General features: G+C 43.7%; 1 protein-coding gene across 44 annotated transcripts in view; it reads left to right on the forward strand.

Annotated features, from left to right (window-relative positions):
* The window catches only part of NEB (nebulin), a 402,407-nt gene that overhangs the window by 49,835 nt on the left and 333,651 nt on the right, over positions 1–18,921 (forward strand). For all 44 annotated transcript variants that reach the window (XM_086957193.1, XM_086957196.1, XM_086957192.1 and 41 more), the window contains 4 exons: positions 3,368–3,472; positions 13,342–13,446; positions 14,090–14,197; positions 15,895–16,011. In XM_086957193.1, coding sequence (XP_086813319.1) covers positions 3,368–3,472; positions 13,342–13,446; positions 14,090–14,197; positions 15,895–16,011 — 435 coding nt within the window. The remainder of the gene's footprint in view (positions 1–3,367; positions 3,473–13,341; positions 13,447–14,089; positions 14,198–15,894; positions 16,012–18,921) is intronic.

Below are 18,921 nucleotides of genomic sequence, written 5' to 3' on the forward strand. Positions count from 1 at the left end.
TGTACCACAAAAAGGTCTTTTTCTCTTATCATGACTAGTTGCCAACAAAAGAAATTATTCATAGGCAAATACATGTACTATTAACTTTAAAAACGGAAAACTAGGAAATCGTTTTTCTTCTTCATAGAATAAATAGACCTTGATAATGTCTACAATAGGTCAAACTTACAAGAGAATTTTCTTTTTTTCAAAAAGTCAAAAAATTCTAATTGCACAACGGATGCTGTAGGCTTCCCACAGCTTGAGAAGACTAGCCGTCTCCTTATCATATATGACAGATTGCCATGGTTCTCCCAACCTAAAATCTCTGGCTAATCCTGCTGGGATTAACTTGACATATATGGTGCCAGCGTAGTGCCACTGGCACTCTATTCTTAAAATGTGGGATGTAAGTAACAAATAGTGTATTTTAGTAATTGCTCAGCATATACAAAAAAAGATTTTGTTTTACAAAAACATTATTTCTGGTGAAATAATCATCTGTTTTACAATAGCAAATGATATTTATTTATTTCAGGTATTTTACTCTACTAAGCATCACCTTGTAGTCACACTTTGATACAGTTCGAATTAATGAATCTGTTTGTGTGAGAGCATTAGTATCTTAACATGGTACAGGGGCTTATCCTTTTGTGCTTGTGTAGAAGGCAACAGTATCTTGCAACTCAATTTAAATTGACCAATATGTAGTACTGGAGCATTAGTGAGAGTAAGGAAAAGTGCAGACAGTATGCCATATTTTGGAGGCTGGTAGAAACCCAGTGGGATGCGGAATGGATCATTTTCTATGGTTGCGGACTGACTACGCTTCCTGGAACAGACATCAGTTAAAAATGCTTTTATACAGTTCAGTCCGTTTTCAGGAAACGCTTGACAAGCAGGTATTTGGACGGTTATTTCAAGCATGGAACATTGATCCTAACAGAAATAACTTTAAAATGGGTTGATATATGTTTTTGAAAAGTAAATCCTATTTACAACTGGTTATGATTACATTGGGATTCTTTAATTGTATTTGTGATTGTTCAACCATATTGGGGAAACCCAACTCTTTCACAAACCGTGCCTACATTTTCTGCACAGTTACAATGTGCATTGTTTTCCTTTTAAATGTTGATCAACAGTTCTATGCATACAAATGTATTATAACTAAGCCAAAACCTTTTTTTTTTAAAGAATGAAAGCTATTTACATTTAATTTCTCTTCTAAGCTTTTTAGATGTCTATTTGACAGTTTAAAATACTGACAATGATTTTTACAAAGTTATTTAAAAAACTATGAGGTTATTTAAGGTTAAAAGATTATGTAGTACCATTAAGAATGATGGGGTGACTTGCTTGAGAGTTAAAAATCTCATTTAAAATATTATAATGCAAGAGGCCAACATTTCAAACGTCCCAGGTAACTTACTATATGGTTTGGAGCAGTGATTCCAAAATTGTGGGTCGCTCGCAAGCCAATTTTCTTTGGGGGGGCAAAAAAGCCCAAGGATAAATAAAGATGCTTTTAAATTCTGGGGCTCATTTACAAGCCCCTTGCGCCACTTTTGTATCACTTTTCCCATGTTAAAAGTGACGCAAAAGTGGCGCAAGGGGCTTGTAAATCTGCCCCTCTGTATTTTTCTTGTTGTTTTTGCTGCGCTTCAAAGACAGAGGTCAAATGTCAGACTATGTCCACTGACAAATCATTTCTTATGTTTTTTAAAATGGGGGGTTGACTTTGGAATCAGAGAAAGAAAAGTAAAGTGAATTTTGTGACAAAGTAGTTGTGGTATAGGGAATATGAAAGGAAAGGCTGTAGGATGCTGTGTTTTGTAACACACAGTGAAATGTAAATATCTGTAAATGAACTGTACACATACAGCAGCTAGGAAAGCAAAAATTAAGCCATTTTTTTGTAATTCGTAAGTGTGATAGAGACAAAGATTTTAATAGTATCCAAACAAATTGGTGAAGCACAAATGATATGTATTCACTGAAACTCAATTTCCACACATTATCATTTGTGTGCAGTGTAGTTTTATCAGTAAAGCTGTATGACTGTGTACATTTTGTGCCTATTTCAACTGGAAATGTGCTGTTCATATATGACAGTGCACTATCACACAATTCTTCAGTTACTTTAGAAGAGCTCCTGCCTCATGTCGCTTGAAGCAAGGTGGGTCGTCAAATTTAGGGCCTCATTTATAAGACTCTTTGTCCCTCCGGAACGTCACTTTTTGTGATGTTCCGTGGCACAGAAGCCTGTGTGATATTTATCAGGCAGCACTAAGCCACTTTTTTTGGCCTAATTCTGCCGGATAACTATCAGTCCCTTTCACATAGTGTTCTACTTTAAAGGGGCGCACAATAGGTGTTGCTGGGGGCTTTCCCAGCAACATCCATGACCCTTAGGGCCGAATTTATGAGGTTTTTCCATAGGGCAGTGCAGCAGGCCTTCCTGCTGCACTTCCCTGCGGCAAAAGAAAAGGGCAGTAATGCGCCCTATCTATAAGATAGGGCGCATTCCTGTCCTTTTCCCCTGCAGCGGCGCACAATAAGCTGCCGTACGCCTATGCAGGCACCTTGCACTATGGTGCAAGGGTGCCTGCGTTGCGGGATGATTATTTTTGTACAGAAAGGGAACTTTTTCAGTAAAAAAATATTCACAAGAGGCTTTTTCCTCTTTCTAAGTGTGCTGCAGAATGCAGCACACATAGAAAAAGGAAAAACTAAGAGAAATAAAGATATTTCTCCTCGTTGTGCCTCCCTTACGCCTCCCTTGGGGAGCCGTAAGCTTTTGGCGCTGTCTCAGATTTACGATTTCTCGTAAATCTGGGGCAGTGTCAAAAGGCCAAAGATGTTGCTGGGAACGCCCCCAGCAACACCCATTGTACGCCCCTTTAACGCATAACATTATGTTAAAGGGGCTGATATTTATCAGGCAGAATTAAGCCAAAAAAGTAGCTTAGTGCTGCCTGGTAAATATCACGCAGGCTTCTGTGCCATGGAACTTCACAAATAATGACGTTCCAGATGCGCAAGGAGTCTCATAAATGAGGCCCTTAGTCAGTAAAAAAATTAGGCTGTGTTTCTAAAAAGTTTGGGAAGCACTAATCGAGTGTCTTTTTGGCTAGACTTCAGCAGGGCAGAATTTAGAAATATCTCCCACCACTATAGCAGAGGTTTAAGAAATAATAATTGTGTGTGTCCCGGGAATGTGCAAGGGAACAAGTGAGAACTCTGTTTAAGTACAATATGCTATTCAATCATTTATACATGCCACCAATAGCTTGTACCTTCAGATTAGTGCATTTCAATGTACCTTTGACTGTCTTATAAATGTAATTAATAAAAAGGTTGACTTATTATATATCTTTTTTTCCAGATTTCCTACAAAAAAGGACATACTGAAAGGCAAGCCCAGTTTACTTCGCTGGCAGACCCTCCTGATGTGGAACTGGCAAAGAGGGCAGCTAATCAGCTGAGCGATGTAAGTGTTGTATTCATGTGCCATGATCAGAGGACTTCTTCTATCCTCTTAGTTATGTAACCACTAACATACAAACATCGAGCCAACATAGGAAAGGGGGACTTGAGATCACAGAACAAATTTCAACATTTTCGGTTGCAACAGAAGTGAGAACTTTGTCTGCTTTAAAATATGTAACTCAGTCAGGTATCCCTGTTAAAATAATCTATCTTCCTTTTTACACTTTTAACTATAAAATTGTAAATTGATACTTGTATAGCGCACTACTCACCCGCAAGGGTCTCAAGGCGCTTGTACGAATACCGTTGTGGAACCCATCCTGGCTTTCCCTGTGAGGCGTTCACTCCTGGGCACCCCCAAGGTGGAGGCCAGGCATCCTTAGCATTGTGGGGACCGTTATGGAGATTAAGCAAGCTTTTGCCCAGAGTTGCAGAGTGGGACTCCATGATTGGAATAGGCACCGAGGCGAGAATTATCAGGTCCGTGGAGATTTGAGCCCAAGGCCCGCTGAGGCAGGGAATTGAACCCTGGTCCCGGGCTAGACCTCTGCATCATGGTCTGCCGCTCTAATCATTGAGCCACACTTCTCCACTATAGAAACGTAATTCAGTTCTGAAGATCAACAACCACACTAGCCCTTTAAATGAAACTAAAACTGTTAACAACTGCTATTTTAAGAGGAAAAAATTAATAGTGCTTAGCCTATTCTGTTGCCTATATGTGTGTGCTGGTGCAGGGATTGCACTATCCTTAATCTTGCCGCTACAAAGACCTTTTCATTAGGTCTGGTCTAGAGAGAGCTGTACCTTTAGCTGTCTGTCATTGAAAGACCTATTGCATTTAATATTTTAACATATACATAGAGATGCCGTTGAGGCGATCCACTTCAAACACTTGGCTTTATGTGTCCTTCTTACAACCATTGACTTGAGATATTGTCACTCTTCTCTTAGATGAGCTCACAGTTGATTGACTCACCTTTTAATATCCTCTGTTTCTGTTCCCTTCTGCCTCCTACAAAGTCCTTGCATGCCAGTCCATGAGGGGCTGTTTTCCCTCTACCTCTCCCTCTCCCTCACCGTCTCCTTCTACCTATCGCTGATGTCTCTAGCCCCTCCCGCAGTTTCCCTCACTTCTCATGCTCATCCGGTGATCAACCACCCCTGTATCTCTCAAATCCCACCCATGCTCTCTCCCTTCTTGATCTCTTTCTGCTCCTGCCTGCTGATGTTGGCTTTAACAATGCTTGAATAATTGCATTGGTAAAGCCAATATCGGCATTCAGCCATCTTTGAGTTATATTTTTTTTAATTAAAAAAAATCCAAATATGGCTGCTGGTGCGTCGCACACAAATGCTGCCATCTTTGAATGATTTTTAAACTGATTTTGCTGTTATGCACTAACGTTTGTAAAACATAATTGTAAAGAAAAAGTATGGCTATTTTGACCCTCTTTAGAGTTCTGTATATGAATAAATTGCTGTTGCACATGTGAGCAGTAAAAGAAATTGCTTGTTGCTTGAAGTGACAGCTGCTCATGGGCTATTTCACTATAAAACTATACAATCGAAGTAGTAGCATTTTAACAGATTCAGGAAGAGCGTTATTTATGATAAGTTAAAAAACTGTTTCATTCCGCATTCCTGATCAAGTCCAGAAGTAATGTTATTTATAGCAAAACCCATTCAAAGATGGCTGCCTATGAGAGTGCATGTAGGTATACTCGCTGGCAATCCTCTTTGAATGGTTTATTGTATACTTATCCTAAACTAGGCCAAAGAAAGCCAGCATTGGCAAAGAAAATAGGTCTGCAGCCTCATATTAAAGATGCATCCGATTGGCTTTGCCACTGATTGTTTATTATTTTCGATGACTGACCTCTTGATAATATTTTCTGCTATGTTTTGTAGCACAAAGGCTTGCTGAGCAAGCATGCTTTAACACTGAATATGGTTTCTGTGGGTGTTTAGGTCATACCTGTTCTCAGAGCCTGGTATTACTGTTCCATTATGCGTTTGTTGTCCCATGGAAACTGCACAGTGTAGGAGAGCAGGCTTCCCTGAAGACAGACGTGTAAAGTTTGGCGCGGAGAAGGGATAAATCTCGATGTCTGCAATGGGCCACTTTTTCGAACATAGGTATTGTCGTCCCTTTTCTCGTGTACCTCTTTTCACGGTAACTGCTCTGTAAAGGCAAGCATACCCCATGCAGTCCACCTGTTCTGCTGGTGGAAAGAGCACATCAGTCATGCTGGGCAGGTATCACGTGATAGCACTGGGAGCATTTGCTGGGCAGGTTCCCAGTACTAGTTGGTAAGCTAAGAATGGCCCTTGTGCCACAGGTGATGGGTATGACTGGCAAATCACAGAGTTTTCTTGTGGACACTGGATCTCAGTGAAAGCCTTCACATGCCCTGCAATGTAGCTATTAGGTGCCAGAGAACAGCCACTCCATCTGCCTCGTGCCACTTACGTTTGATGATGGGCTGATTATCTGTAATTCAGTACTTCCGGCGGGGTTCGTCTTTAGTCTCAAATCAACATCTTCCCCCTCCCATTATTGGTAGGCGCAGACTACAGGTGGCTGGACATTTTCCCTATGGTGGCTGATTCATGCACAAGACAGGTAGAGCTAAATCTCCCATTCTTGCATTTGAGTGGAAACATATGGGGTAAATTCTCATGGCTGCAGCGGTGACTACTTATGCGAATGGTGGCAAACACGAGCCACACCAACTCTAGAGGCAAGGTACCTGAAGACAAAGGAGTCCTTTTCATAGTGTTGTATTTGAAAACAAAACAGAGTGCTAAGCATGTTGCAGTGTGTTATGTGTAGTCTACAGGTAGCAAATTGAGACGTGGCAGTATTTGGTACATCTCATGCTTTCTTTTATAGGTGTTGTCCCCTATGGGTGGCTGCTAAGTTTGGTTGTCTTCAACAGATGATCAAAATGTGCTCAATGCATTGTGTAGGCATCTACAATTTGTGTTGAGCATGGTTAACTGAGTGTTATGGATTCTCCCTTCTACTTCAATACCGCTTTCCTGGGCAGACCTGGCTCTATTACAATCTAGCATGCAGGCACTAGCACACATTAAACAGAATAGTATCCCCCACAGCTTTCCCAGTCCTCATAATTAAAAGGACAGTGATTAGGAAAAGGGCATTGGTGGTAATGCTTAGATCACTTCTGCCAAGTAAGCAGCATGGCTTAACCTTTGAAGATTTGTTGCATGAAGTGACTTCTGTTCAGCAGTTGTAGTGGAAATTTTCCACAATAAGAAATTTATAATCGAATGAACAACGATTTTAATAAACATTATTTCTGAAAATGTCCACATTTGTTTGGAGAATGTAGACATTTTTAAAAGATGCAAAAATCCAAAGTTTCTAAAGAACTAAATAACGGGAAAATGGATGAGTAACTCAAAAGTTGACCAAGAAAGGGGAAATTATATATATGGGTGCCTGGCCAGTTATGTATGAGCGCTAGGCATGGGCGGAAAATCCGTTCCGCTCGCGGATTTTGCGGATTTTCGGGAAATCCGCAATCCGCGAGATTCGCGAATCTCCCGCAAAATCCGCAAATCCGCGAGCAGCGGATTTTGCTCGCACTGCTCGCACTGTTCGCGTGAGTTCGCGTGAGTTCGCGCCCCGCGAATAAGTGCAAAATTGCAGAAATACGATCTTAGCAAAACTGAAAGTAACTACTTACCAGGTTCAAAAGTTCAGGCTCATCATTAGTAGCCATTTCCTGTAGTGCTTCCTGAGGGGCCCCTCCAGAGTTCAGTTGCCAGTTGAAACTATTATGTGACCCTGCTCTGAACCTCAGAATAGTTACACATATGCCACAAAGGTCCTGAATTACAGCTAAGGGAGACAAGCAGGAGCCAGGCTGGAAGTTAAAATCCATTAATCAGCCCCTAATTCATTATTGTCAGTTGGGGCAGGGCAGGTGTTGTAACTAATTTTGCAACAATGAAAGCACTTAGCAAGTGCAAAAGATCACTAATCAGGGCGCACTAAGGAAGCAGGTGCCAGCTAAAAAAATATTCTGTGACACATTAATCAGCCCCAAATTAATTCAGGTCACTTGAGGCAGGGAAGGTGTGCTTTGCTTTGCCGAAAATAATGTACACTGGACAACCAGAGGGTGTGGTGATGAAACAGAGGGTGGCATGGGTGGGCCAGAGGGTGGCATGAGTAGTCAGAGAGTGGCAGTGGTGACAGAGAGTGGCAGTGATGAAGAAGAGTGTCCCAAACAGGCTGGACACGTAGAAACAACAAGTTCGCGAAACTTGCGACCCGACAGGTAAGTTCGCAATTTGCGAAAGTGTACAAAACCCTCGCGAACTGGCAGAAACACGGGCGAACACAAAAAAAAAAAAATCCGCAAATTCACGGGAATTCGCGGATTTTGCGGATTGCGAATCCGCAAATCCGCAAAATTCGCGAACGCGAGATCCGCAAAATTCGCTCATGCTTAATGAGCGCTTAAGGTATTCATTTGGTACTTCTGGGCAAATAAGCATTGCAGTCCAATATAAAAACTGTTAGACCTGTCACCATTGGCTTTGGTCTCCTCTGCATTTTTTTACTTTGCCGCCTGTGTTTTTGCTGTGTGTTGGACTTCGTTTTGCTGGTCTAGATGCTTTGGGCACTTTGCCACTGCCATTCATTGCCAATGTGCAAGTGCTCCCTTTGTAAATTAACTGTTATAGATTATTGATCCCATGATTGGCATATTTGATTTACCAGTTAGACCCTATTACAGTGCATTATGTGTGCCCAGGGCCTGTAAATCCAATTCTGCTAGTGGGCTGCAGCCCTGATTGTGCCACCCACAGAAGCAGCCTGTAACATGTAACTCTGGCCTGCCATTGCAGAGCCTGTGTGCAGTCTGGGACTGCCATGATGACTTTGCAAGTGCACACACTTTCCAGTCCCTAGACTTTCAATTTTCTACATAATAGTCACCACTAAAGTAGGCCCAAGGTACCCCTGTGGGAAGGGAGCATTTTATGTGAAAGGTAGGACATGCACTGATGTGTGTGGTGTGACCTAATAGTGAAATACTGCCAATTTTGTTTTTCACTATTGCAAGTCTACCTGTTCCAAAAGACAGAATGGGGAGTTTGTTTATAACATCTTATAAACATAACTGGCCCTGGGAACAAGGCAAAAAAATAAGGTTTACTGAGGGAAATTTTTGAATTCGGTGTTTGAAAATACACTTTTATAAAGTAGGTATTTTCTTGCATAACCATCGAGTGTGCCTCTGCTAGGTTTGTGTAGTGCGTGTCTGGCTTTTGTATGACAGGGGCTGGAGAGAGGCAGTGGCTCCAGAAGTCTGATGCATCAGGGATGGGCTAAATAGACCTGGGCTGCATTTAAAGTAGCGGGGGAAGATTTCCTTTCACCTGAATGGGCCTGATCTGCCTTCAATAATGCTGGCTCCACCTACTGCCAGGAAGCTGCACCAGTGAGGACAGAACTGGTTTTGGCTGGGTACAGACACTCTCTGCCTTCAGAGAATAAAGGATTTTTGTGTATAAAAAGAGGGGCACAGACCCTAGACTTTTAGGTCACTTCTGGGAAATCAAGTCAAGTCAAGTCAAGTCAACGAATTTGTATAGCGCACTACATACCCAGAGCGTTTCAAGGCGCTGAGGAAGGGGAGGAGGATTATTTGTCAAATATCCACGTTTTAAGTTGCTTTCTGAACGCTAGGTGATTCTGGGTGAGGCGAAGGTAAGCGGGGAGTGAGTTCCATGTTTTGGCAGCCAGGTATGAAAAGGATCTGCCTCCCATGGTGGTCTTGTTGATGCGAGGTACAGTGGCGAGGGCTTGGCTGGAAGAGCGAAGTTGGCGGGGGGGGGTGTAGAAGGACAGTCGAGAGTTGAGGCAATCTGGTCCGATGTCGTAGAGTGATTTGTGTGCGTGGGTAAGCAGTCGGAAAGTGATCCTCTTATTGACGGGTAGCCAGTGGAGGTCTTTAAGGTGACCAGAGATGTGTTCGTTGCGTGGGATGTCTAATATGAGCCTGGCTGAGGCGTTTTGGATTCGTTGCAGTTTTTTCTGGAGTTTAGCGGTGGTACCTGCGTAGAGGGTGTTTCCGTAGTCCAGTCGGCTCTCGACTAGAGCGTGGGTAACTGTTTTCCTTGTTTCGGAGGGGATCCAGCGAAATGTTTTTCTGAGCATGCGAAGAATGTTAAAGCAGGAAGAGGATACGGCGTTGACTTGTCTGTTCATTGAGAGTGAAGAGTCAAGGATGACGCCAAGGTTCCGTGCGTGGTCTGTCGGGATGGGTGCTTTTCCGAGGGCTTGCGGCCACCAGGAGTCGTCCCATGCAGAGGGGGATGTACCTAAGATGAGGACTTCAGTTTTGTCTGAGTTCAGTTTCAGACGGCTTTGTTTCATCCATTCGGCGACTTCTTTCATTCCTTCGTGTAGGTTAGTTTTGGCGGTGCTGGGGTCCTTGGTGAGAGAAAGGATCAGTTGAGTGTCATCCGCGTAAGAGATGATGTTGAGATTGTGTTGGCGGGCGATGGCCGCGAGGGGGCTCATGTATACGTTGAAGAGGGTGGGACTGAGTGAGGATCCTTGAGGTACGCCGCAGATGATTTCAGAGGCCTCGGACTTGAATGGTGGGAGGCGGACTCTCTGGGTTCTTCCGGTGAGGAACGAGGTGATCCATTCCAGTGCTTTTCCTTGGATTCCGATGTTTCTGAGGCGTTGTAAAAGGGTGCTGTGGCAGACTGTGTCGAAGGCTGCAGAGAGGTCGAGGAGGATGAGGGCGACTGTGTCTCCCTTGTCCAGTAGAGTTCGAATGTCGTCTGTTGCTGCGATGAGGGCGGTCTCAGTGCTGTGTTTGGCTCGGAAGCCAGATTGTGAGGGGTCGAGTGATTTGTTGGCTTCGAGGAAGGCGGCGAGCTGGTTGTTGACGGCTTTTTCGATGACTTTGGCCGGGAATGGGAGAAGCGAGATGGGGCGGTAGTTTTTGAGTTCGGTGGGGTCCGCTGTTGGTTTTTTCAGAAGGGCGGTGAGTTCAGCGTGTTTCCAGTCTTCTGGGAAGGTAGCGGAGTTGAGGGAGCAGTTGATGACGTCTCGGAGGTGCGGAGCGATGACGGAGTCTGCTTTGTTGAAGATGTGGTGAGGGCATGGGTCTGTGGGGGATCCAGAGTGGATGGAATTCATCAGGCGGATGGTGTCCTCAATGGAGATTGGGTTCCAGGCGTTAAGGGTGTTTACGGGGGGAAGATGGTCAGCAGATGGTAGGGTGGGTTGGCCTCCGGGTTGGTTGTCAAAGCTGTTATGGATGTCAGCAATCTTGTTGTGGAAAAAAGAGGCTAGGGAGTCGCAGAGGGTTTGAGTGGGGGTGATGTCGTTGGAGCTGGCTGAGGGATTTGAAAATTCCTTGACGATGTTGAAAAGTTCCTTGCTGTTGTGGGCGTTGTTGTCAAGTCGATCCTTGAATGCTGTTTTCTTGGCTTTTCGGATCGGTTGGTGGTGAGTACGGGTGGCGCTTTTGAAGGCGTCCTTGTTGCTGGTGGATGGGTCTTTTTTCCAGGCCTTTTCAAGGGAGCGGCAGAGTTTCTTGGACTTTTTGAGATCATCGTTGAACCATGAGGCCTTCTTGTTGCCAAGTTTGTGTTGACGTTTTTTCAGTGGTGCTAAGGTGTCGGCGGTGTTGGATAGCCAAAGGGTGAGGTTGGAGGCGGCTTCGTTGGCGTTAGAAGAGAGGGCTGGGGTGTTTAGAAGGAGCGATGTGGAGATCTGCTCCGTGGTGATTTTGTTCCAGTTTCTTTGTAGAGTTGGTTGGAGGTGGATGATGGGTTTCGGCTTGTTGTAGGTGAAGTGAACGCAGCTGTGGTCAGTCCAGAGGAGATCCGTAGTGTGGCTGAAGGAGACATGGTTGCTGGAGGTGAAGATGGGGTCGAGTGTGTGACCTGCGATGTGGGTGGGGGAAGTGACCAGTTGTTTAAGTCTGAGGTTGGCGAGGTTGTCTAAGATGGTGGCGGTGTTGCGGTCGTTGATCTTTTCAAGGTGGAAGTTGAGGTCTCCCAGAAGGATGTAGTCTTTGGAGGGGAGCGCGTGTGGGGTGATGAAGTCCGTGATGTCTTCACTGAATTTTGCGCGGGGTCCTGGTGGTCTGTAGAGGAGGGTGCCTCTGAGTGTGGTCTTGGGGTCGATGTGGATCTGGAAGTGAAGGTGTTCGGAGTTAGCGAGGTTGGCGTCAGAGCTGGTTGAGATGCGGATTGATTTCTTGTGGACGATAGCGATTCCTCCTCCTGTGTGGTCGGTGCGGTCCTTGCGTGTGATCTTATAGTCTTCAGGGATGGCAATGGTGATGTCTGGGGCGGAGGAGGCGTTCATCCATGTTTCCGTTAGGAAGGCGACGTCAGGAGAGATGGTGTCTAGTAGGTTCCAAAGGTCAATGGCGTGCCTGTGGAGATATACTGCCTCTGTGCTGTTTTCTGTCTGGGGTTGGCTACTTGCTACCAAAGAAAGGAGAAAGGACTTTGCTGCTTGCTTTGTCCCCCTGCTAGAAGAGAAGATCTCAAAGGGCTTGAACTGAGCTTGCCCCCTGTTCTAGAGGTCTCAGGAACAGCAAAGACCTCACTGTGTCTGTGGGCACCGTCTCTGATTGTCGCAGAACAAGAAAAGGGTAACTGGGTCCGTTGCAGGATTCTGTGTCCTGAAAGCACCCCTGAGAGCAATGCCTATTTGCAATATAACCCTAGTCTCGCTGTCTTCATCAGCGAGCCTCTGCTTGCACCGCATCCTGAGGGCACCACACTCCGCAACGCTTCGATACACGCTGCAAGGACGTCACCGACTCCGTCGCTGCCCAACCCGAACATCGACCTGCTCCGTTGCAGCACCGTGACCTGTCAGCACTGCCGTGAGCACCGTCTCACCCTTCAACACAAGCCCTGGTCTCAATGACTCCGTCAATGAGCTGCTGCCTACACCGCAACATTGGGACACCGTCCACTGCAATGCTGTGCTTCACAACGCAACCGCGACGTTTGCCCCGGCTGACTCACACAGACGTGTTGGTCGCAACAAGAAAGTTTCTGTGTCCGAGTCTGTCGCTGCTTTAGCTGGCCTGTATCGACCCAGATGGCTGGAACTGTTAGACTCTGTCGTATTCAGTATCACGGTAGCCCCAGGAGGAGGTACTGAGTCGGAAGAACTGTGTTTTATTGATTTTCCTGCAATTTAAAGATTATTTTGCACAAGCACAATTGTATTTTGGATTTTTATCGTATTTGGTCTTGTTGGTTTAGATAAAGATTTACTATTTTTCAAAATTGGTGTGGTGTCCATTTGTAGTATTTTCACTGTATTACTGTATGTGTTCACAAATGCTTTTCACACTGCCACTGAGATAAGCCTGTCTGCTTGTGCAAAGCTACCAAGGGAGTGAGCAGGGGTTATTTTAGGAGTGTATCCCCCTTACCCTGATAAAAGCAAGGGTCCCTATTTGGACAAAGGTGCATACCTCTGCCAACCGGAGACCCCCATTTCTAACAAGAACACTTTGTATTAACCATGTGTGTACATTTGCCCATTTCACCCATTCCCAGAGACATTCTGCACACATAATGTGAAAAAAACTGTTAATTGATCCATTAATGAAAGTAATTTTGGAAGGAAATTCCATGTAAATGTATCAAAAAGTGTCACATCCCAACTATTGCTGCTGCTGTTGAGTTCTAGTGGGTCACATGACCAAACTACATTTTAGCTGTTTGTTTTTCCAGGGACACTATTAATGGTCCAGCAGGATACATAATTCAATTCCACTAAAAGCTGCTATGCACTTCAGTCACAATGTCCATTTGCTTTTTGTCTTGACATAGCTCAAGTATCGTGAAGACTATCGCAAAAAGGTGAAAGGACATTGGAGCCAAACCCCTTGCTATGAGGTTGCTATTGCAAGAATGAACTCAGACAATATCAGCACAGTGAGTACATTACATATTTACGGTGTGCATGTCACTCTGTAGACCTTGCTTGTATCAATCCATTCATTGATATTTCCAACACCCTTACATCCAACCCAGCTATCTAGTACATCATTTGACAATCAACCTACCTCACTGCTCCACCATCAGTATTACAATCCTCCTAGCCTTATATCACTACTGCACCCAACCATCTCACCACCCAACTTCATCTATCAAATCAATGCACCCAGCCATTGAGTCAAGCACTTTCCACCCGTTCACCTGTTCATTGACCAACCCACGTATCTAAACATGCCCACCTAATACTCACCCACCTGTACCTCCAGCCATCTAACAATCCAAAAAGCAGCCCATCATAACTTCATCATTTCTCCCTTGCGTTCCCTCACCATTAGTGTCTGGCATCTATCTTTGTTTGATTATCAGTAGTTAATCATTTCTATGTCTTCCACTATATACAAATCTATATTTTGGTCCCCCCGTCGGCCTGTCTGTCCACCTGCCAGTTGCTAACGCAGCTCCACAAAGCATTTACTGGTTACGTGTTTGATGCATGCCCTTAAAGAATTCCTTAGTTAGCTCTTTGGTTCCCCTCCATGACTATTTCAAACCTTTATTTTCCTAATTTGTTTATCTGTAGACAAAATACCAAGCTGATTACGAAAACATGAAAGACCAAATTTACTTCATGCAAACAGAAACCCCAGAGTACAGCGTCAATAAGCGAGCCGGAGCAAATGCCAGCACGGTATGTTCCCAGGTTTATGCTACTTTCAGAAGAATGTCTTTTAAAGTTAATGTTTTCAGAATGAAGACTGTGGTGTCTGACATTGATCATACCGGTTCCAATCCATTGATCCATGTGACAAAGCAAAATGGAGTCGGATTGAAATCCTGAATTCTTTGAATGCTGTCAAGTCAAGTAAGCGTCTTTCAGTGTACAATATCCATGATCATAACACAGAAAGTTTCCATGGCTACGAAGAATGACAAATCCAAATGCACAATTTTAGCGAACAAAGGGGCATATTAGCAAGAAGCTTGTTAAAATTATCGCAGTTTTAGGGGAAAGAAACTGCAGCTAAAGCAGCGATAATAGGCTTGATAATATGAGCTATAGAATTCCAATAGAAGCCCGGGTTAGTTGTCCTCACCACTTTGAAGTAGCTTTGCAGGGGGTACAGGCTCTGCATACAAAATGAAAGCAAAAATTAATTGACGAAACAGATGCACAAGAGTTCCTCCTTTTTTTCTCTTATGCTGAAGGATATCTCCTGCTTCAGGAATTGTACTTGGACAAATTTGAGAAAACATCTGTGGACATGTTTTTTTGTTGTTGTCCCTAACCTACAATCACTTCCCCTTTAAAAATTCTACTTTGTAACTATGAAAATCTTTAGGAGAATCTTTTTTAAAAAAATCTTCTGTGTCCTAGAATTAAAAACGTCACATTTTTACCGTGCTTACAACAGTAGATATTTTTTAAGTGGTGCAGATGTTCCTCTATCAGGTGAATTGGATGGAAGAACCCACATTGCAAACATTTTCCTGTGTTGGTCCACGCAACTGTGGATAGTTCGTCTTGTTAATATATTTCCAAACAACAAAGTGGTGTGCGCTCGGTTTTAAAATACTACTGCGTACACAATAAAACAACTTACAGTGTAAAATAGTTGACTTACCTCCAGGAGTTGCAGAAAACCCAACTCTCTAAGGAACAGGCAAAAAATGAAAAAAGATTTATGATTGGTTTGTTTAAAAAAAAAAATTGCACTCCAGGGAGACAGGCTGCCCTCTCCCTTATCATGCAGATTGTTCTGTTGAACATAAAATGATTATATTTCCAAGGAACTTTAGAGAAAGATGGCAGTACAGGGAAAGGGTGTGATTTGGAATGTAGTGTGCGCTGAGGACTGTGGGCCTCATTTATGAGGAATTCGTGTAGGGCAGCGCTGCAAGTCTTCTTACTGCATTGCCCTACACCAATGTGAAAGGGCAGTTATGCATCATATTTATGAAATACGGTACATTCCTGTTCTTTCCCCCTGCTGCCTAGCGCCAATGTAGGCACCATGGTCAAGGGTGTCTGTGTTGCATGCAGAATTGTTTTTGTGCAGGTAGGTGAACATTCCTGCACAAAAACATTCCAGAGATGCGTTTCCCTCTTTCCATGTTTGCTGCAGGGAGCCGAAACGCGTTTGTCAGTCAGGGTGATGCGCATTGTATTTACAATAAAATATCAATTTTCACCGAGCCTGGAGTGCCAGGCGTGTTTGGAATATATATATAATAATATTAAGAAATGGCATGGAACACCAGAGATATACCTTCACTGGTTGTTGATGTCTGACTCTGTGTTTTCACATGTTAAAGATGTCCTCTTTTGCTCTGCATTTCCACAGTGTAGTTCGATTTTAAGACTAATGTGTATTTTATGTCCTACAGTTAAAATACAAAGCCGATTATGAGAAGTCCAAGGGTCCCACCGGCTATCACGTCCTTCCTGCAACAGAAAACCCTCTCCTCATGCGACTGAAATCTGCTGGAGAAGCCCAGAGTGACGTAAGTGCAATACACTGCAGTTAATTGGACCTTTTTCAGGCTTACATTGCCTACTGAACAATTGAGGGACAAGGAATACATGTCCACGGGTTCCTTTGAATGGAAATTCTTCGAACAAGTATTACTTACCTAAGGTGTGTGAGACTTGATAGTAGACTAATGTGCCCAGAGTACAGATTAGTAAAAATAAGGATCATTTCCAGGTGTATTTTATTATCATGAACGTACAGTAAAGACATAATTGCTACACAGTTAACATGTATTTTGCTTAAAGATTGTATTGTGCAAGCATTGCACAGTATCCCCACTCAGCACTCCATAGGGTTTTTAAAAAAGCCCTTCACTTTCCAATCATTCAAAGAACAAGGTTTATGCAGTCTCAGGAGATTTCATCTATGTTTCTTTATTCACCATATTACATCATATGCGTGAACTGTGATGGATTTTTTCATTTGCTTCAAGCATGCCGAACAGTGTTTTTTATTTTAATCTGTAGCAGTTTAAGTTCAATCAAAATGAATTTCCAACTTCCCAACTTCCCAATGCATTTCTGGACAAAGCCCTTCTTCAGGGGAATAATTCGAATAGATCTCAATGGTGGTTATCAGCACTAGTGAACTCGGAGCTCAGTACACGCGTCGAACAATCTGTCTGTCGTGAAAAGTGTTGTTAGTTTCCGCAGTGTGTTACACGAGCTCCCCGACAAGTGTAGTCCTGAGACTGCAAAAGCATTGTTCTTTGAATGAATGGAAAGTGAGGGGCTTTTTAAAAAACCCTATTGAGTGCTGAGTGGGGATACTGTGCAAGGCTTGCACAGTACAATCTTTGAGTATACTGCTTTAAAGCCCCCTGTTCGGAGGGGGACTCCCACCTGCACCCTACCATATTCTACAAGTCAAACTCTTTTATATAACCTAGCTGCAATAAAGGTACACATTGAGTGCCACACTAACTGGTATTTATTTTGCATATATTTTGCTTCCCCGATATTCACTTATATCTAAACTAATATGTGAGGTGCATTCCAAGAAGATTCAGTCAACATCTATATCGGAAATAGGTATATTTACAGAGGAGAGTAGCTCTCAGTTGAGGGGGGCTTGATTTGCCTGGGAGTTTGGAATTCATATTTCTTGAGTCATACTACGCTATTGTGACTTATCTCATACTTCTGACCTGCTACGACAACACCAAGGATGAAGGAGAAAGGTTACCCTGCCTGGACAGTATGTCACTTGGATGAACTGCTGGAGAAATCTTGCTACTCTATCACTTTGAAGGCACCATTGAAGAAACCATACACTGCTGGGTTAGCATATCAGTGATATGGCACTGCTTGAGAAAGCTCACATTGCCGAGGTAATGCATCACTGAAAAGGCACTGGTGGAGGAAGTTCAGAGTGCTGGGTTAGTGTCACTTAGAAGGCACTGCTAAAGAAAGCTTACACTGCAGGGGTACTACATCAGTTATATGGCACTGCTGGTAAAAGTTGGCCCTGCTGAGGTAATACATTACTGAAAAGGCATTGCTTGAAAAGGTTCACACTGCTGGTTAGTATCACTGCGAAAGCACTGTTGGAGAAAGTTCGCACTGATCAGGTAATATGTCATTGAGAAGGTTCAGTTGTTTAAAGTAGGATATCACCGAAATCGCACTGCTAAAGAAAGTTCACAATGCTAAGTTTACGTTACTAAGGAGGCAAGACTGATAAAAGCTGACACAGCTGCAGTAGTACACCACCGAGAAGGCACTGCAGTAGATAGCTTACACTGCTGGGAAGTATGCCACTGGAAAGGCACCACTGGCGAAAACCTACACGCCTGGGGTAAAATATTACTGGGAAGTAACTGCTGGGAGAGGCTGACACTGTGGGTCAAATACATAAACTGGGAATGCACTGCTGGAGAAAGTCACAATGCTCAGTTCATGCATCACTTAAAAAGCTTGCACTACTGGGTATTATATACTCAGAAGTCACTGCTGGGGACAGCTGACACTGCTGAAGTAATACATAAACTGTTTTCGGACCTTCAAGAGGGTCCAGATCTGGAACAACTGAGATGCATGTGATGACCTAACATCACCTTTGGTGATGAAGAGGAAGATCACAAATGTAAGAATGTCTTGGGCACTGGATATGATCACCTGAAGCTGGTCATTGTTATTGTAATTATTTATTACATGTAATTATTTACAGACATAATTGCCATATTATACACATTTAGTGTCTGATTACGATGTCTTTCGGAACCTCTGGCGACCTAATTGCTTTCAGAATAGTTTTCGACCAAATCTGGTTCTGCGAGTCCAACCGACCGATTACGATGCTTCCCAACATTGTTCGGTCGGACTTGCATTGACTTCAATGGGAGCCTGTGTTCTGAACGAGAACACAGGCTCTCATTGAAAAAAAGGGTGGTTGGGGAAAACCATGCACCATGTGGCCGGAACGCCATGGTGCCTGCCACATTGTGTATGCTTGGAAAGAGGGGTCCCTTGGGTCCCCTCAGCTGCTTCAACCGGAGGCCTTAGGGTGAAGGGAGGTCTGCAAGGGGCCCCCAAAGTCAGAATCTGACAACTGTTTCATGCCTTAAAGACCATATTGGAATGGCAGTCCGAATCGAACATCGTAATCGCTCGCTCTGAAACCGTGTCCATAGAGCTGTACGATTCAGCTTCAAAAGACACAGGCTGGCCGAATGCCTTTCGGAACCAAATCATAGGTAGATACTGAGATTCCAAATCCCCTTTGGCGACTTTCCGATCGACATCATAATCGGCCCCTAAGAGTGCGTTGTTACAAAACCAAAAGAGAAAAGCAGAGAAGTCAGTTTATATATAGATGAAGTATCATCAATCATGGTTTGAGTTTGCTTCTACAGTAATGGAGAGGAGAATTAATACAGGAG

The sequence above is a fragment of the Lissotriton vulgaris genome, chromosome 2_1 (genome assembly GCF_964263255.1).
Source record: "Lissotriton vulgaris chromosome 2_1, aLisVul1.2, whole genome shotgun sequence".
Classification (NCBI taxonomy): domain Eukaryota; kingdom Metazoa; phylum Chordata; class Amphibia; order Caudata; family Salamandridae; genus Lissotriton; species Lissotriton vulgaris.